This window comes from Hypomesus transpacificus, chromosome 22 (assembly GCF_021917145.1).
Source record: "Hypomesus transpacificus isolate Combined female chromosome 22, fHypTra1, whole genome shotgun sequence".
In the NCBI taxonomy this organism is placed as follows: Eukaryota; Metazoa; Chordata; class Actinopteri; order Osmeriformes; family Osmeridae; genus Hypomesus; species Hypomesus transpacificus.
The window spans coordinates 5,208,159-5,223,353 of record NC_061081.1 but is presented as its reverse complement, the minus strand read 5'-3'; the positions used below and the strand labels follow the sequence as shown (position 1 = coordinate 5,223,353).

Sequence of the window (15,195 nt, the reverse complement as noted above, 5' to 3'; positions counted from 1 at the left end):
ACCGACACTGGGCCAGTTCCAAAACGGCAACGATTATTTAGGTTATATTCCCCATATATAAGAAAATAAGATCAAAAACTTTTATTAATTTTCAAGCCATTAGTTTAAATATATGTACATTCTCAAATTTTTACATAACAAAAAACACAAATTTATAAATATACAAATAATAACAAATAAAAATCTTTCATTAAATCAAATCAAATGCATAAGAGGAAGAAAACCATGTCCTAGTTTAATGATTCACTTTAACAATACTAAATGCACACATAAAACAGGAATGAACAATGAGTTAGACAGAAGACACAAACTTTAAGAGGTCTCCTTGGCCATCGCACTCTTTTTCTCGTCTTGCTCACCTGATTCGAATGAATGGTCGTTATAACAACCCATTTAATTGAATCAGGTGTGTTGGAGCAGGGCAACATCTAAAACATGCAGGACAGCGGCCCTCGAGGACCAGGGTTTGACACCCCTGAATATAGTTTCAAAGAGCACATAATGTAAGTACAAATATTTTTTCATATTGACTTATTTAAACATTTATATGGTCACAGTCTGTTTTAAAATCAGAGCAAGGAACAGGTCCAGTGCCGGTCTTCCCCAGTCCAAAGCTAGGGACGAAAAGGTGGTCTTGGCCATTTTCTGACAGAGGGGTGGCAGAGATCCGCCACACAGGACTTGAGGGCAGACGCGTAGGGGTGTCAACCAGTGACATTGGAGCTGAGGACAGGTAGGTAAATTGAGCACATTAAGAACAAAGACATTTGATAAGACCTGCGATATGAAATTGTTTTTTTGAAGTAGGCCTACCTGTGTCACAACCACGGTCAGATTGCCTCCTCAAATCTGGACGATGTCCAGCAGAGAAGTGGTGTGGAGGACTTGGAAGCATGTAAGGTGGAGGGCTAGGGACAAGTGGTGCAGGAGCTGTAGTATGCCTCTGGCCTGGCAGAGGTCTCGTAGTGGTCTGGCAAACTACATTGAGAGTGGGTGGAGGAATAGGAGGCAATGGAGTGGAGGTGCGTCTTCTCTTGTTCCTCTCATCTGCCTCACTGTCAGAGTCTGTATCACCAAAAATGATCCTAACAAGCAAAGCAAAACAGCTAACAATCTGGTATGTGCAACATAAAAACTAGTTTAGAATTGAACAACATTGGCTAATTACTTATCCTAATTAAAAACATCATCTGTTTGTAACTCTTAAGTGTTACAGATCAGTGAGGCCCTCAGATGTTTTCTTATCTTGGCTTACTTTTTCTTTTCCTCATAATTACTTGTTCCTCGTCATCAGTTTGTAACTCTGACGTGTTACAGATCAGTGAGACCCTCAGCTTTTCTTTTGCCTTCATGTAGTCACCTGATAAGTTTTGAAAATCTGAATTATTAGTAAATAATTAAATGTAAACTTTCAAATATTTAATTATTTAATCATTTCAATGCCTTATTAAGTTAACTTTCTAAATGGTTCCGTACCAGCTCTTAAGAGGACTCGAACATCATACTGTTTCCAGTCTGGTCCTGGATCCTCCCGTTTTTGGACAGCTCTATTGATGCGTTCATCACTTTTGTAGTTTGGCCACTAAGTCACACCATCTTCAAACCTCGAGTCTGATATAATGTTTACTGTTTTTGTTTCAGTAAATTCCACAACTATATACATCTGAAAAAGAAAATACTACGGATTAAAATGAGCATTATTTCATAATTTCTTTGGAAATAATAACCCAAAATGTTTTCCATTCATTAATTGTCTGTCTTTGTAGTCATTTGTATTGTTGTTATAGTCTGACTTTCAACACGTTCTGAGTGCACTTATTGTAGTTAGTTTCTGTATGTCTTACCAACCATTTTCGTTGTACTTACATCATTAAAATTCACCAGTATCCAGAACCCTTTCTGGGCCCTTTTTCATTTGGAGTAAATGTGCTGTTTTTCTGTTAGTCTGGCAGTCATTTGTCTTATTAGTCATTGGTCTACCACTACTCAAACTCCCCACCCTCCCTCCCTCCTTATACCCACCACTCCAACTATGCCCTGTCACTATGCATGTGTAAAAAAGGCATGACAACAAACCTATCTTTATAAGGTAAGAGGACACACTTAAAGGAGATGTCTGACACTTTAGCTACCTTAAAAGGTCCTGTTGGTTGAGACACAATAAATGTTCTAAGAAAATCTGAGCCCATAGGATAGTTAAAGAACTTTTCAATTTTTGAGAAAACTTTAAATACTACATAAATTCCTTTCACAGATTGAGTGATGTTATGTAAAACACAGATATCTCTGCCTATAGCAAAAACATTATCGCCTGTGGAAACTTTCACTGTCCATTCTTTAGTATGTAGCTCTCTGTACTGTGCTTCAGCTTGAAGGCCATCAGGAACAGGTCCAACATAATGTTGCCTTCTTAGACCCTCACGACAACCAATGCTGCAGATCTTTTGAACCTCTGATAACCTTCGTACTACCTGAGCAAGAGGAAATTCAGGCTTTCTAACACACCTCTTCAGTTTATGAAGGTAATTTTCAAATGGAAAAGCAGAGATAGTGTCCAAACAACCATGCACATCTGCATCTGCAGACAGGTGGACCAAGGAATGGACATTATACACTAAGGCATCTCTGCCGTACAGCTCCCCAAAATGACTAACAAATGTGGAGAGCAGTGTGTTTGCATATGTACTATACATATGGACTAGCTGTGGACTGACAAGGATGGAAATACCTGTAGATAACAACATAAAGTTGTTATATAAATTACTGTCTAAATATGGTTCCAGAACAACAGGGCCTGTATACAAGAGAAATTGTCTGAACTCTGTAGCTTTCCAACGATCTAATTCTCGAAGGGATCGTGGTTTCCTTGCAAACTCTGCTGGTATATACCTACGCATCTGAGTTAGACTTTCTGAAATCTTGTCAACAAGACTACGAATTTGCCATCTCTCTCCAAAATTTTGGAAAAAGCTGTGGCAAAACAGCTCACTGAGCACCTCTCCTCAAATCAGCTCTATGAACCTCTCCAGTCTGGATTTCGTCTTCACCACAGCACTGAAACTGCATTAGCCAAGGTAGTCAATGATCTATTATTAGCCTCTGACGCGGGCTTTAGCTCTGTCCTTGTTCTTCTAGACCTAAGTGCAGCTTTTGACACTGTAGATCATGAGATTCTCCTGGAACGTATGGAGAACTATGTTGGGATTTCTGGTACTTCACTTCAGTGGTTCAGATCGTATCTATCTGATAGATCACAATATGTCCACTATGATGGTTGCTCATCCAGGAGCTCCATTGTAAAATACGGAGTACCACAGGGTTCAGTTTTAGGCCCTCTGTTATTTTCACTCTATATGTTGCCTTTAGGAAACATAATTAGAAGTTTTGGGGTAGATTTTCACTGCTATGCAGATGATACTCAGCTATACATGTCTATAAAGCCGGGAGAATTTCCACATGCTATGGAAACCTGTGTTTCCGGGTTGAAAACTTGGATGACTGCAAATTTCCTTCTTCTTAATTCGGATAAAACCGAGGTTCAAATTTTTGGTCCGAAAAAACACCGAAATAATTTATCCCATCTAACCTTAGACTTAGACGGCGTCAAAGTATCTCAAAGCCAGCTGGTAAAAAATCTGGGAGTCACAATGGACCCAGACCTTTCGTTTGAGTACCATATTAAGCAAATCACCAGAACAGCATTTTTCCATCTACGTAATATTGCCAAAATACGAAAATTCCTCTCAAAGGATGATGCTGAAAAACTAATACATGCTTTTGTTACGTCCCGATTGGACTACTGCAATGTGTTGTTCTCTGGCCTCCCAATTACCTACCTAAAAAACTTACAGCGGGTGCAAAATGCTGCTGCTAGACTATTGACTAAAACTAGAAAGTTTGATCATATAACATCGACTCTTATCTCTTTACACTGGCTCCCTATCCAAGCCAGAGCTGATTTCAAAGTTCTACTACTAACTTACAAATCTCTGCATGGATTGGCACCACTGTACCTCTCCGGTCTCCTTGCACCCTATTGCCCCGCAAGGTCTCTAAGATCTCAAAATGCCGGCTATCTGGTAATACCCAAAGTTAAGAAAAAAACTGCTGGAGGTAGGGCGTTCTCATATAGAGCACCTCTTCTTTGGAACAAATTACCCATCTCAATTAAGGAAGCTGATACTGTCTCGACATTTAAAACTAGATTAAAAACGTTCTTGTTTAGTCAATTCTATGATTGTTAAAGGGAAGTATGTGTGTACTTTCTATGTAAACCTGGGATGTGTGCTTGCCTATGTGTGTATCACATGTAACTTTTAAATTTTAATTATAGCTTATGTTCACATTGCCCAGCTAGATGTTACAAATAAAGTAAACCTGTTACTGTATATTGTTAGTATTATTATTATTATAGTTCCGTTGCTGTATATTGTTACTGTTATAGTTTTTATTACTAGTTGGAGACAACGGGGGACTGGCTGTTTTCATCCTTATTCGTATAAGTATAACCTACTTTAGAGTTCTTTCCCCTGGAACAGATTTCATGTTCCAACTGAGGGGGGCTGTCGTTGTTTTGGTGTGTGGGGCTGCATCAAATACCCTTTTTGCTCTGTTAAATTGCTGCACTAGTCCACACTTGACCGGTGGGGATCTCATTCTATTTTGACTGTAACTGTTAGCTGCTCCTGGCATTCTCTAATCCCTGCTCTCCTCTCTGTCCCCCCCCCACACATTCCCTGTGGTGTGGGGGGTTTGAGCTGTCAGGACCTGCTTGGTCGTCGGTCTGCCAACGCTGAACCAGGTCGTCACCCGGAATCCAGTCTCCATGACGGCCAACAGCGAGTTTCCCGGTCCCATCCAACGTCTATAAAGCCGAACAATGGATTTTGGTGTTTCAAAACCCATTGACACTGTATGACTATGTTTAGCTTGTGTTCTGCTCCTCTCTCTTACCAACCGTCTCTGGAGGAGGGGATCCCTCTCTGAATTGCTCCTCCCAAGGTTTCTTCCATTTTTTCTCCCGGTGGGAGTTTTTCTGGGAGTTTTTCCTTGTCTTCCTTGAGGGTTTAGGTTGGTTGAGGGGCAGTTCTATGGGCGCATGTGAAGCCCTCTGTGACATGCTTGCGTGTAAAAAGGGCTATACAAATAAATTTGATTTGATTTTATTTGAAGACTAGAGGACAAACGAAACATCAGAGGGCCCCTCAGCCAAATATTTAGCAATCGTCGCATTACACCTAAACATGCAAGGTGCATGTAATCAAGGGGAAACCGAGGTACCATACCAACATCTAAATTAGAAAATCCATGAGGTCCTTCATGGTGATGATCCTCATCAGCTCTCTCTGAAAATGATGAGTCAGTCCGTAACATGTAATTATTTAAAGGGTAAGTCATTCGTCTGTTAATGTAAACACCTGGCTGGGAACATTTATCACATCCGTGATATCCATTGTGAGCCTTTGGGTTTTTTACAAATGCCCTAGCATTAATTTCTGTTTTGAGGACAGTCCTAGCATCTTTTGGCAGTTCTGGGTGGTACACCCTCAACAGGGTAAGGAGGGCTGTGAGCGCGACCAAAGAAATACTGAACTGTACAGCCCAATTGGCTAAGCTGTCTAAAAGGCTCACATGCTCTTCATCAGTGTCAGCATCAGACTCTGAAACCATTTCTTCTCCCCCCCATTCTATGTCTGTGTGATGGTCATCTGAATTGTCATCCTCCACTTGAGGAGTAACGCTAGAGTCACAATCATGGTTGCCATCGCTGTCATTGGTGTTGTCACATGGATCTGCCCTGTTTTCTACCGCCTGTTCTGTTAAATGAGAGTCGTCTGCAATGTCATGGAGTCGTTTTTCTAATGCAAAGCGTGCCCTCCGCCTGACTCCGGAGTCTGTTAATGGAGGTTGCCTCCTTTTCATCTTCTCTCTAAAATAGATTCTGACAGAAATACATGTTTTAGGGTCGATCTGGGGTTTAACCCCAGCCCTCTACTGATCTTTATTTATTTATTTTCCACTGTATATGTGTGTGTATCAGACATTTATCTGAATAACAACAAAGTTAATACAAAAAAACAAAACAAGTTGACACTTTTTACTCATTATAACCATAAATATTGTAACACATTGTATGTTTGTGTGTTTGACTCACCTTCCTGTTGTGCTGAAGACGTGATGTGTGACTCCTTTCTGTTACAGTATTCCAGATAAACCTCAAACTGAAAGAACATTTTTTACATGATTAAGATCATGTTTTAACAAATGAATACAATCAGATATTATTTCTCAGATCAGAATCAACTAATTAAATGCCGTTTCAAATTATATGGTGAAATAATAAAATACAATGGAAAGTGCATGATTTTTGATTGGCCGATTGACTCTGAAAACTAGCTATTCACAAGCGACAACTTGATTCTGAATGGTCATTTCAAGTAATTGACAGTTGCCGTTGCCAATACTCATCCATATCCTGTCTGGCTAAAGATCCTACAGTACTGTAGGACTGTAGAGTATGGCGTGAAATTAGTGCCAGGAGAGCGAGCTCTGTAAAAACGATTTGTAACTTGCAAAAAAGATTTGTGTCTCTGTAGAAAAAGATTTGTGTACTTGTAAAAAAGGTTTTGTGTCTCCGTAGAAGAAAAAGATTTGTGTACTTGTAAAAAAAAGTTGTGTCTCCGTAGAAAAAAAAGATTTGTGTACTTGTAAAAAAAAGTTGTGTCTCCGTAGAAAAAAAAGATTTGTGTATTTGTAAAAAAAAGTTTTGTGTCTCCGTAGAAGAAGGCGGGAACACTGCTCCCAAAACCATCTAAGCCAATCAAATATAGCCATTTCTGTGTCTAATATCATTGGACATTTTCGTCTGTCTATCACACAAAGAACGTCAGCGAATAAGAACAAAACTAGAATGCTGATGATTTCAATGGCGAGTCATTTGGTAAGTAGTTCAAAATATCCATGGGCATGTATCTTTAATGCATAATTTAAAGATTATTCGGTTGGCACACTCTTAACAGTATAAATTAATGGATAAGAGTCGTAGTAAGTTGAATAGTTTTTTATTGTAAATATGTATACGGATATTTAATTAGGCGACCAGTCATTAAACCTAGCATTAGTTGGACAATGTGCAGCTAAATGGCAGGGAACTGCCGCAAAATCACTCAATGTAGTTAGTGGTTTTCATTGTAAATGAAAGCTGGCAGTAAATAATACACTCTAGAGTGAAAGATCCATATCTTTTTAATTTTTTGCGCTTAACTTTCCCAGCCAACATTTGAGATCTATCCAGTGTGTCCAGCTCATGTTTAGTTTAGCATGGCGAATACACCAACATTGCAGCCGGTAAGCATCATATTAAGCGTTCACAGCTTACATAACCACCATTGTCATGGTGTCATTGAACTATTACCAATCTTTTGGTTAGCTAATTAGTGGCCCAGCTGAATGTTAGTAAAGTGTTGTTATATAGCTTAACTAATGTTTTAATGAATAAACTCTACTAGTGTTAACGTCAACCACATCAACATAACTATCTTTTTCAGGACGAGCTACAGAACCAAATCAAGGATGCGGCTCAAAACCTGTTCTCTCTGCTGGCCAGACATACCAGCAGCCCAACCGCATCCCTGGTGGACACCCCCTCCCAATCACTTCCTGGCCCTGCATTTAGTGGTGGCCGTGGTGCGAGCCCAAGCCTGCATCTAGTACACCAGCCGCCACCTACTCACCACCTAGTCCCAGCTGGTGGCCGTGGTGCGAGCCCAAGCCTGCATCTAGTACACCAGCCGCCACCTACTCACCACCTAGTCCCAGCTGGTGGCCGTGGTGCGAGCCCAAGCCTGCATCTAGTACACCAGCCTCCACCTACTCACCACCTAGTCCCAGCTGGTGGCCGTGGCCGTGGCCATCCATCAGTACAGGAGGAGATGGAGATGTTATAACAGATTGAACAGCATTGTTTATCTTCATATGTTGTCTCCATGTAAACTGTTATCAATTCTTGAAATTGCTTGAATCTTTACTCAGATCCTTTCCATACTACGGAAAGCGGAGGAAGGGGGTGCCTGGAAGGAGGCCTCCGCCATCAAATAAGATTCAACCAGTGAAATCAGGTTGCAGTTCATACTGATGGCGGAGGTCACGGACAAGACTCCAAAACCAAAACAGGAGACCCAACTCCTTGAGGCGGGCCTTGGGAGAAGGACCATTAATATGCCGGAGAGAGCTGAATATGAAGAGGTATTGTAAAATGTATCTTTTGGTATGTTGAATATCGTTGTAGAATGTTGTGTGTAGGGATGTGATGGTTACCGGTATTAACTGTTAATGTGATGTGGAGACTTTGTGAAAATGTGATGGTTTGCCATCATAGTCGAAATATTTATTTTTGATTGAATGTGTTCAGATTGTCGGCCTTCTTGAAGACACCTATCCGAAACTAAAGCTGTTATCGGGGGGATGGCTGTTCTATAAAACGGCAGGTAAAATGTAATGATTTGTAGGCCAAGAAAGTAATTGTTAGGAGGGTCCGATGACAGTGCAGTGATGGATATTATACCTAATGCTGTTACAATTCATCATGAATTCTCTCTTTGATAGAATATTCATATTTTTTTCCAAATTAAGGTGGTAGTGGACAGAGAAAGCTGTCCGTGATACCTTCGGAAACAGAAGGGTATAATGCCACCATGCTGAAAGCGGCAACCAGGAACGGAAAGAACATTCTTTACATAGTACCTTTACAAAACAGTCTGGACACATCTCCACTGCCACACACATTACCAGAATTTTCAAGAATGCCTAAATCAATTTGCAACACATGTGGCAAGACCATGCCTCTTCCATTCCTGCCTATGCATATTGAACAGTGCATGAAAGAGATCATTGAGGTAGACTACATTAAGGAGGTAACTGAAGAGGAGGTCACTGAAGAGGCTACACCGGCATGGAATGTAGAAAATGTAAGCAAAAGCTTTTTTGTCCGAAGTATCTTGGCATACAATATTTACAAGTGTGATAATAAATATTTGACATATAAATATTTTCATAAGCATTTTACATATTCTTAGGAGAGATGTCCAACATGTGGAAAATAATTCTTAAAAGCCTTCATAGAGCTCCATGCCAGCTCCTGTGGTGACATGTAAGTATAACCTTACATAAAATCTGAAATCTTTCTGTTATTTGATCTGTCTTGATTGTGACTGCAAATTGTTTTATGCAAGTCTGATCATTGATGCGGATGACAAAGAAGATCCTTCTGCATCTCCGGAAGGCGGTATATTAAGAAGAACTGTGGCAGGAGGAGATAGAGAGCAGAGAGCTGCCGTGGGAGGTCCCAGTGTGGTCCAGAGAGGAGGAGCTGCAGCGGGAGGTCCCAGTACGGTCCAGAGAGGAGGAGCTGCAGCGGGAGGTCCCAGTACGGTCCAGAGAGGAGGAGCTGAAGCGGGAGGTCCCAGTGTGGTCCAGAGAGGAGGAGCTGAAGCGGGAGGTCCCAGTGTGGTCCAGAGAGGAGGAGCTGTAGTGGGAGGTCCCAGTACGGTCCAGAGAGGAGGAGCTGCAGCGGGAGGTCCCAGTGTGGTCCAGAGAGGAGGAGCTGAAGCGGGAGGTCCCAGTGTGGTCCAGAGAGGAGGAGCTGCAGCGGGAGGTCCCAGTACGGTCCAGAGAGGAGGAGCTGCAGCGGGAGGTCCCAGTGTGGTCCAGAGAGGAGGAGCTGAAGCGGGTGGTCCCAGTGAAGAGGTTGCATTTGGGCCTGGCAGGTCTATTACTGAACCAACACCGGGTAAGCATATTGCCATCTCAAACTCGTACTACCTATTTAAAAGATTGTGATTGCAGTGATACTTGATGTTAACCCATTTCTTGCGTCAACAAGTCTTAGGATAGATGTTCTTTGTAGGTATACTTTTAGATGTCTTGTATAATTATGGTGCTGAATTCGTCCCAGTTAAAAAATATATCATAAGTACACTTTTTGGCTATATTTAAGACTGGATGCTCACTGAGTGCCCCCAACGAGCAGCAGTGCTTTTCAAAAGGAGTTTATTGGCAAAGGAGGTTGACAGCGAACCGCTCAAGTTTAGCCTGGATCTCAGACAGAGTGTTGAGGACAGAGAGAGGGCCATAATCTGCTTTTACAAGGCCAACACCACAAACTGGGCTAGACCTCTTCGGTGCTGGTTGGAAGGTAGGATGTAACTTTTGAAACAGGCCTATTCGCAAATGGTCATTCTCCCATTATCGTGTATATACATACACAAAGCATTTGGACTTTTGTAGCTCATATATTCAAACCATTTATTGCCATATCAATATGAAATTGGGAATCTAGAGCACTTTCTTTTTAACACTTTCATTAAATTTAATGGGTCAACTTTTCATATGTCAACAATAGCTCTCATTACACCATACATTTTCATAGCTTTAACAGTATTATTTAAGTGAAAAGATATTTCCTTTATCATGAAAAGGATCCGAGGGGGCTAGCATTTGGCCAGAACCAGACATCATGTAATATAGATGATTTCATTATGACCCTCACTTATATCTATCTATTTATTTCTATCATAATCTACCTAATTTACAGGGGATGCTGCCGTTGGTGAAGGTGTGAACCGTCATGTCCTAAACCTAACTGTTCACACTCTCCAAACTGGCTTCCATGTGAACTATGGTATGTGGCCTAATAATCAAATTTTTTGTCGTCTGGCAAGTCCTTTTATGATAAGTGCTTAATGCTGTTTTTATCTCCCGTATCTCCATTACTTTTTTACTCAGGTAACGGAGATGTAACCATACTTTTTGAAGGGCAGCAGGACCACTTAGTGCCCTGTGCTTCTCAACTTCTTCTGGATAGTGACCTCTTCCTCATGGCTGGGAGGATTCTGGGACATTCCGTCCTTCATGGAGGCCCTGTGCTGGTCGGACTATGTCCAGCCGTGGTGTGCGTGCTCTTGGGAGACAAGCCAGACGCTACTACCATCACCCTGGATGATGTTCCTGATATGGACTTGCGGAAGATTATTGCATCTGTATGTATAACAGTAATAACAAACATTGTTTTGTTATTTTATGGTCCAGGTTAACTGATTTTTTAAACGTTAAGATTCCGTCTGTTGGATCGAACCAATATATCTCACCCACTGACAGGGTCTATGACAATGAAATTATCAGTGTTATTCACGTCACATGACATTGGTCATAATGTTATGGCGGTGTATTCATCCTATGCATAAAGAGCACATTTAATCTACACATTGAGCTTTAATTAAGTGATTTGGTTGTTTGAAGCTGGAGGGTCAAGCAGATCTAAGCGAAGAAGAACAGAGCGCTGTAAAGCAGTTGGCGGAGAGCTGGGAGATAGGGAGACAGTTCCTCACAGAGCAGACCCGCCACTGGCTGTTCCACCGCCTTCTACAACATGCGGTACTCTACATATCCAGTCAGATTTAAACAGAGGCAGAATTTATCTTTCTATCCAAAAAACACTACACATCTTAAGACACGGAGCTGTCAATTTAATATCAAGTTCTTCACAGAAGTTAGTTTCTACTGTACTAGACTTGAGGATGGTCACCAGACCACACTAGCGTCTCACATTGATATTTGTCTTGCCTTAACTTTTATGATCATGTTACCTATGTTTTACTGTTTTTTAGGTCCTTGGTAGAGCTGCACAACAGATAGTACAGTTAAGAAAAGGCATCAAACAGACTGGAGTGTGGCCTTTGCTATCCACCAAAAAAGCAACAGACAGATTGATGTTTCCCCGCTTGGCCGATGTGGCCATCAGCCCTGAGGTAAAATAAGGTTGTTGTGTGTCAGTGAGTCATTTAAAAATGTTGTTAATATACTTTGTTGGTATTGAATCTATAATGATTTTGAATATACATTTGTTTAAATCAGAAGTCACAATGGACTTGCACCTATTTAGTCATTTTCCTCTTAGCACCTTTTCGTGTAATCATGTGCAGATGAGTACAATGAAAGTGACTAACATTTGGAATGGTTCAATATGCTTTTTTTTATTTTATTTTTTTATTTTTTACATCAGACGATCCTTGATCGCATTATCTGGCCCGTGGAGAAACCAATGGAGGAGGAGGAGGATGAGCCCTACTCCCTGGAAATTAGATGCACTGTAGCAGGATACCTCTGCCAATTCATTGAGACAGGTTTTTGTTACATCTGCCTATTATGCTTGCTTAAAGGTGTAGCACATACATATTATTTTTTAGTTGTGAGGTTTTAAGCATTCAAAGTTGCACATCAACCAGGCAAAAGTAAAAGGCAGGAAGCTTCCTGTAATATGTATTAAATTTATATTTCTTACTCAGCATCACAAAAGTCTTTGAGGGCCCTGCTTCGGTTTTGGACAGGATGGGAGGTCCCAACAGAGGATCTCCACATGGAGGTGGTCCATGGATCGCACCCTCGATCTTCCACTTGTTTCCAGTCCCTGAAGTTGCCTGGAAACTATGACAACTATGCACTGTTCAGCTTGTCACTGGAGTCCTGCATATCCACCTGTGACACAGGTTTTGGTCTCGTTTAAGGCCAGGAATACACCAGGCTTGTTCAATTTTCAATATATATATATTAGGAAGGTCTAGGTCTAGACAAATGTACCATTTCATTCAATGTTTCGTTTATGTACAAGGTTTTATTCATAAATTAAACACTCAGAATATTTTTCATTTTCAGGATTCATTCAATTATCAGATTGCCATGTCAAAGATACTATACTCTACCAGCAAGATGTGACACATGCCTGACACACATTAGGTAAATGTCCCTGCCAAAACTGACTGAATGTGCAGTAGGTTCTACAGCCATGCGCAGCTCCGCAATGACAGCCTGGTCTAATGGGCAGTCGATGTCTGGGACTACAACTCCACTGTCTGGATCTTCTTCAAATCCTGTGGCATCCCAGTCAATATCATCAATTTGCATTCCCTAAAATGGAGAACAGATAATTAGAAATTCTTCCAATTTTAAAACCCTTTAGCAATCGAATGGGTTCCAGGATCTGTTTGGATAATTTCTCAAGTAATGCAGTCGTCGGATTCAAAGAAAGTACAATGGTTCAATGCTTGCCGGCAAGGAGACAAAATCTGATCGCAATACAAAGTTTGTCTGTCAGTATGTTGTGCTAGCTAAACTATTTAAGCGACACCATGCTAAACAGTCATTGGTTGATACACAGGCATGCAAATGTCCCATGGCCCTTCTTTCATTGGCTCCCTTGCACCTGGCGCTCGTGTATGCGTGCATGTTTACGTGTGTGCGTGTTTACGACTCAACCCTGATTCAATCACAACAACAGGATCTTGTGATGTCGTGAAAGCTCCTCCACAGATATCAAGCAAATGGTCACCAGACCTTGCGTCTCCACCTAGTCCTTGTCACACAATATCTCCTTAAAACAACGAAGTATCATTTTATACAGAATAAAAGTTGTGACATCTTCAATTTTTCCAACAGTCTGTTATTTCAGTGTGCTGACAGGGCTTATTGTAATTAGGCCTATAAGTGAATTACCTCTGCAGCGTCTGGCTCGGTAACTGGATTCTCCATGAGACCCAAGTGCCAAAGCTGGTTTGGGGTCCGGCCTCTCTCTGTGCGCAGAGAGTGGTCATCCCAGCCTTTAGCAAAATGTTCAAGGTCCTGCTGCAGCCGAGGTACAAAGACAAAGTGTACACAGAACAGATGCAAACTGTCAGCAAGGTCCAGGAGTCCTTCATCTTCTAAGCTGTGCAGAACATCGTAGTAGACATGGGTCACTGCAGTCCACACGTCCCTCCATAGGCGTTCAATCCTTTAAAATAAGGCCATGATAGAAGAATCAGTTTGTACAACATAACATGATTCTAATCACGTTGGGACATTTTCTTTCTGTAGATAATGGGTAATCTAAAAATGTATTTAAAATTATTCTTAACTCAATTGGATAAATGTCAATTGATCTGCCTTAATGTGTGTAGGTGTTTAACATATTCCCTTGTCTTGCAAAGGCCCACTTGGTCTACTGCAGCGTTGATTAATGATCCTATTTGAATTTGTATGCGTTAGACAACTTTTCTAGTGGGGACAAACAACTCCAGCTTTACGATTCACACCTACATGTGTTAAGTTACAAAAAGCTGGCACATTGAGACAAGGCTGAGTTGAGTGTGCTGGTATTACCTCTGGTTATGGACGCTCTTTCCAGATACGAAGCTTCCATGTCCAGTTCCTCGGGTGGTGAACATTGCTCTAGCAATGTCAACATTCTCTACACCCTGATCAGCTCTCACCCTTCAAAGAGAAAGTCTATGACCTGTTTTGCAATAGTAAAGGACATTTCAAACATGCTTTAATGGTTTGTGTCTATGTGCTGTAAGTGTCTTGGTCCACGAACTGAATATACACGACGAACAACACAGCCCATGCCTGTCAACCTGTCCAAGATCCCAGCTGTGTCCACATGGTGCATGGAAGCCTTCACTCTCTCCCACTGCACATGGTAGCCCTCTGACTGCAGGCACCCTTTCATAAGGCGGTAACCTGTGTGGGGGAGTCTTGACTTGATTGCCCTCACTTTACCGTCTAGTTCATCATCAGTCATGGTGGAATACTGATTTCTCACTGACAGGTTGAAGTCACTCATCCGGCGAAAGATGGTTCTTCTCGACACCGCAGTTACTTCTGCAATGCAGGTAGCAGAAAGACCAAGATCAAGCAGACTTCTTATGTGTTCTTCTGAAACTTCAAGTATCAGACGTCCACTGGGTGTAATCTGCCATGTCACGGATGGTGAGGGTGAAGAATGAGTTTGCCTCATAAGCAAATGATAGAGATGTTCAAGGGCTTCACTGATTCCATTTGGCAGGATTTGGCCTGCTGCACTGAGGAAAGTCCTCTCCTGTGTGACCATATACTTTAAGTAGTCAAGGTCTGGCAGGTTGTCATTGAGGGCATGCTGCAGTCTTGTCATTAGCCTTGACGTACAATCTTGAACAAAAATGTCCTGTAATAACAAGATTCAGAGGTCAGTTACAGCATTACTTTGATTTTAAAAAGTGATATTAGTTACATAAAAAAAACATGTAAAGTTGTGAACGCTTAGTATGATACTTACCGGCTGCAATGTTGGTGTATTCGCCATGCTAAACTAAAGTAAGTTTAGGTATCGAGGGTGAGAGAAAGAGG

The 15,195-nt window shown here is 41.4% G+C and overlaps 1 protein-coding gene and 1 long non-coding RNA gene across 2 annotated transcripts; both read left to right on the top strand.

Moving 5' to 3' along the window:
- The first annotated feature begins 6,837 nt into the window (after nucleotides 1-6,837).
- On the top strand, nucleotides 6,838-9,413 carry LOC124484838. Its single transcript, XR_006958008.1, has 7 exons — nucleotides 6,838-6,940; nucleotides 7,273-7,347; nucleotides 7,548-8,244; nucleotides 8,411-8,486; nucleotides 8,632-8,966; nucleotides 9,075-9,148; nucleotides 9,231-9,413. It is a non-coding gene; the product is annotated as an uncharacterized LOC124484838 (long non-coding RNA).
- A 239-nt stretch (nucleotides 9,414-9,652) lies between these two features.
- On the top strand, nucleotides 9,653-12,560 carry LOC124484836. Its single transcript, XM_047045953.1, has 8 exons — nucleotides 9,653-9,787; nucleotides 9,995-10,192; nucleotides 10,592-10,678; nucleotides 10,783-11,036; nucleotides 11,296-11,430; nucleotides 11,664-11,804; nucleotides 12,059-12,179; nucleotides 12,342-12,560. Exons 2-8 carry the CDS (start codon nucleotides 10,000-10,002, stop codon nucleotides 12,557-12,559), a joined length of 1,149 nt encoding a protein of 382 aa, XP_046901909.1. The 5' UTR covers nucleotides 9,653-9,787; nucleotides 9,995-9,999; the 3' UTR covers nucleotide 12,560.
- Nucleotides 12,561-15,195: the final 2,635 nt, after the last annotated feature.

Bases quoted from the DNA above. Each gene is read 5' to 3' on its own strand.
- LOC124484836 (XM_047045953.1), top strand. From the start codon at position 10,000: ATGCTCACTGAGTGCCCCCAACGAGCAGCAGTGCTTTTCAAAAGGAGT. The intron at 10,679-10,782 runs GTATGTGGCCTA...TTTTTTACTCAG, and splicing joins TGGCTTCCATGTGAACTATG to GTAACGGAGATGTAACCATA. The intron at 12,180-12,341 runs GTTTTTGTTACA...TTTCTTACTCAG, and splicing joins CTGCCAATTCATTGAGACAG to CATCACAAAAGTCTTTGAGG.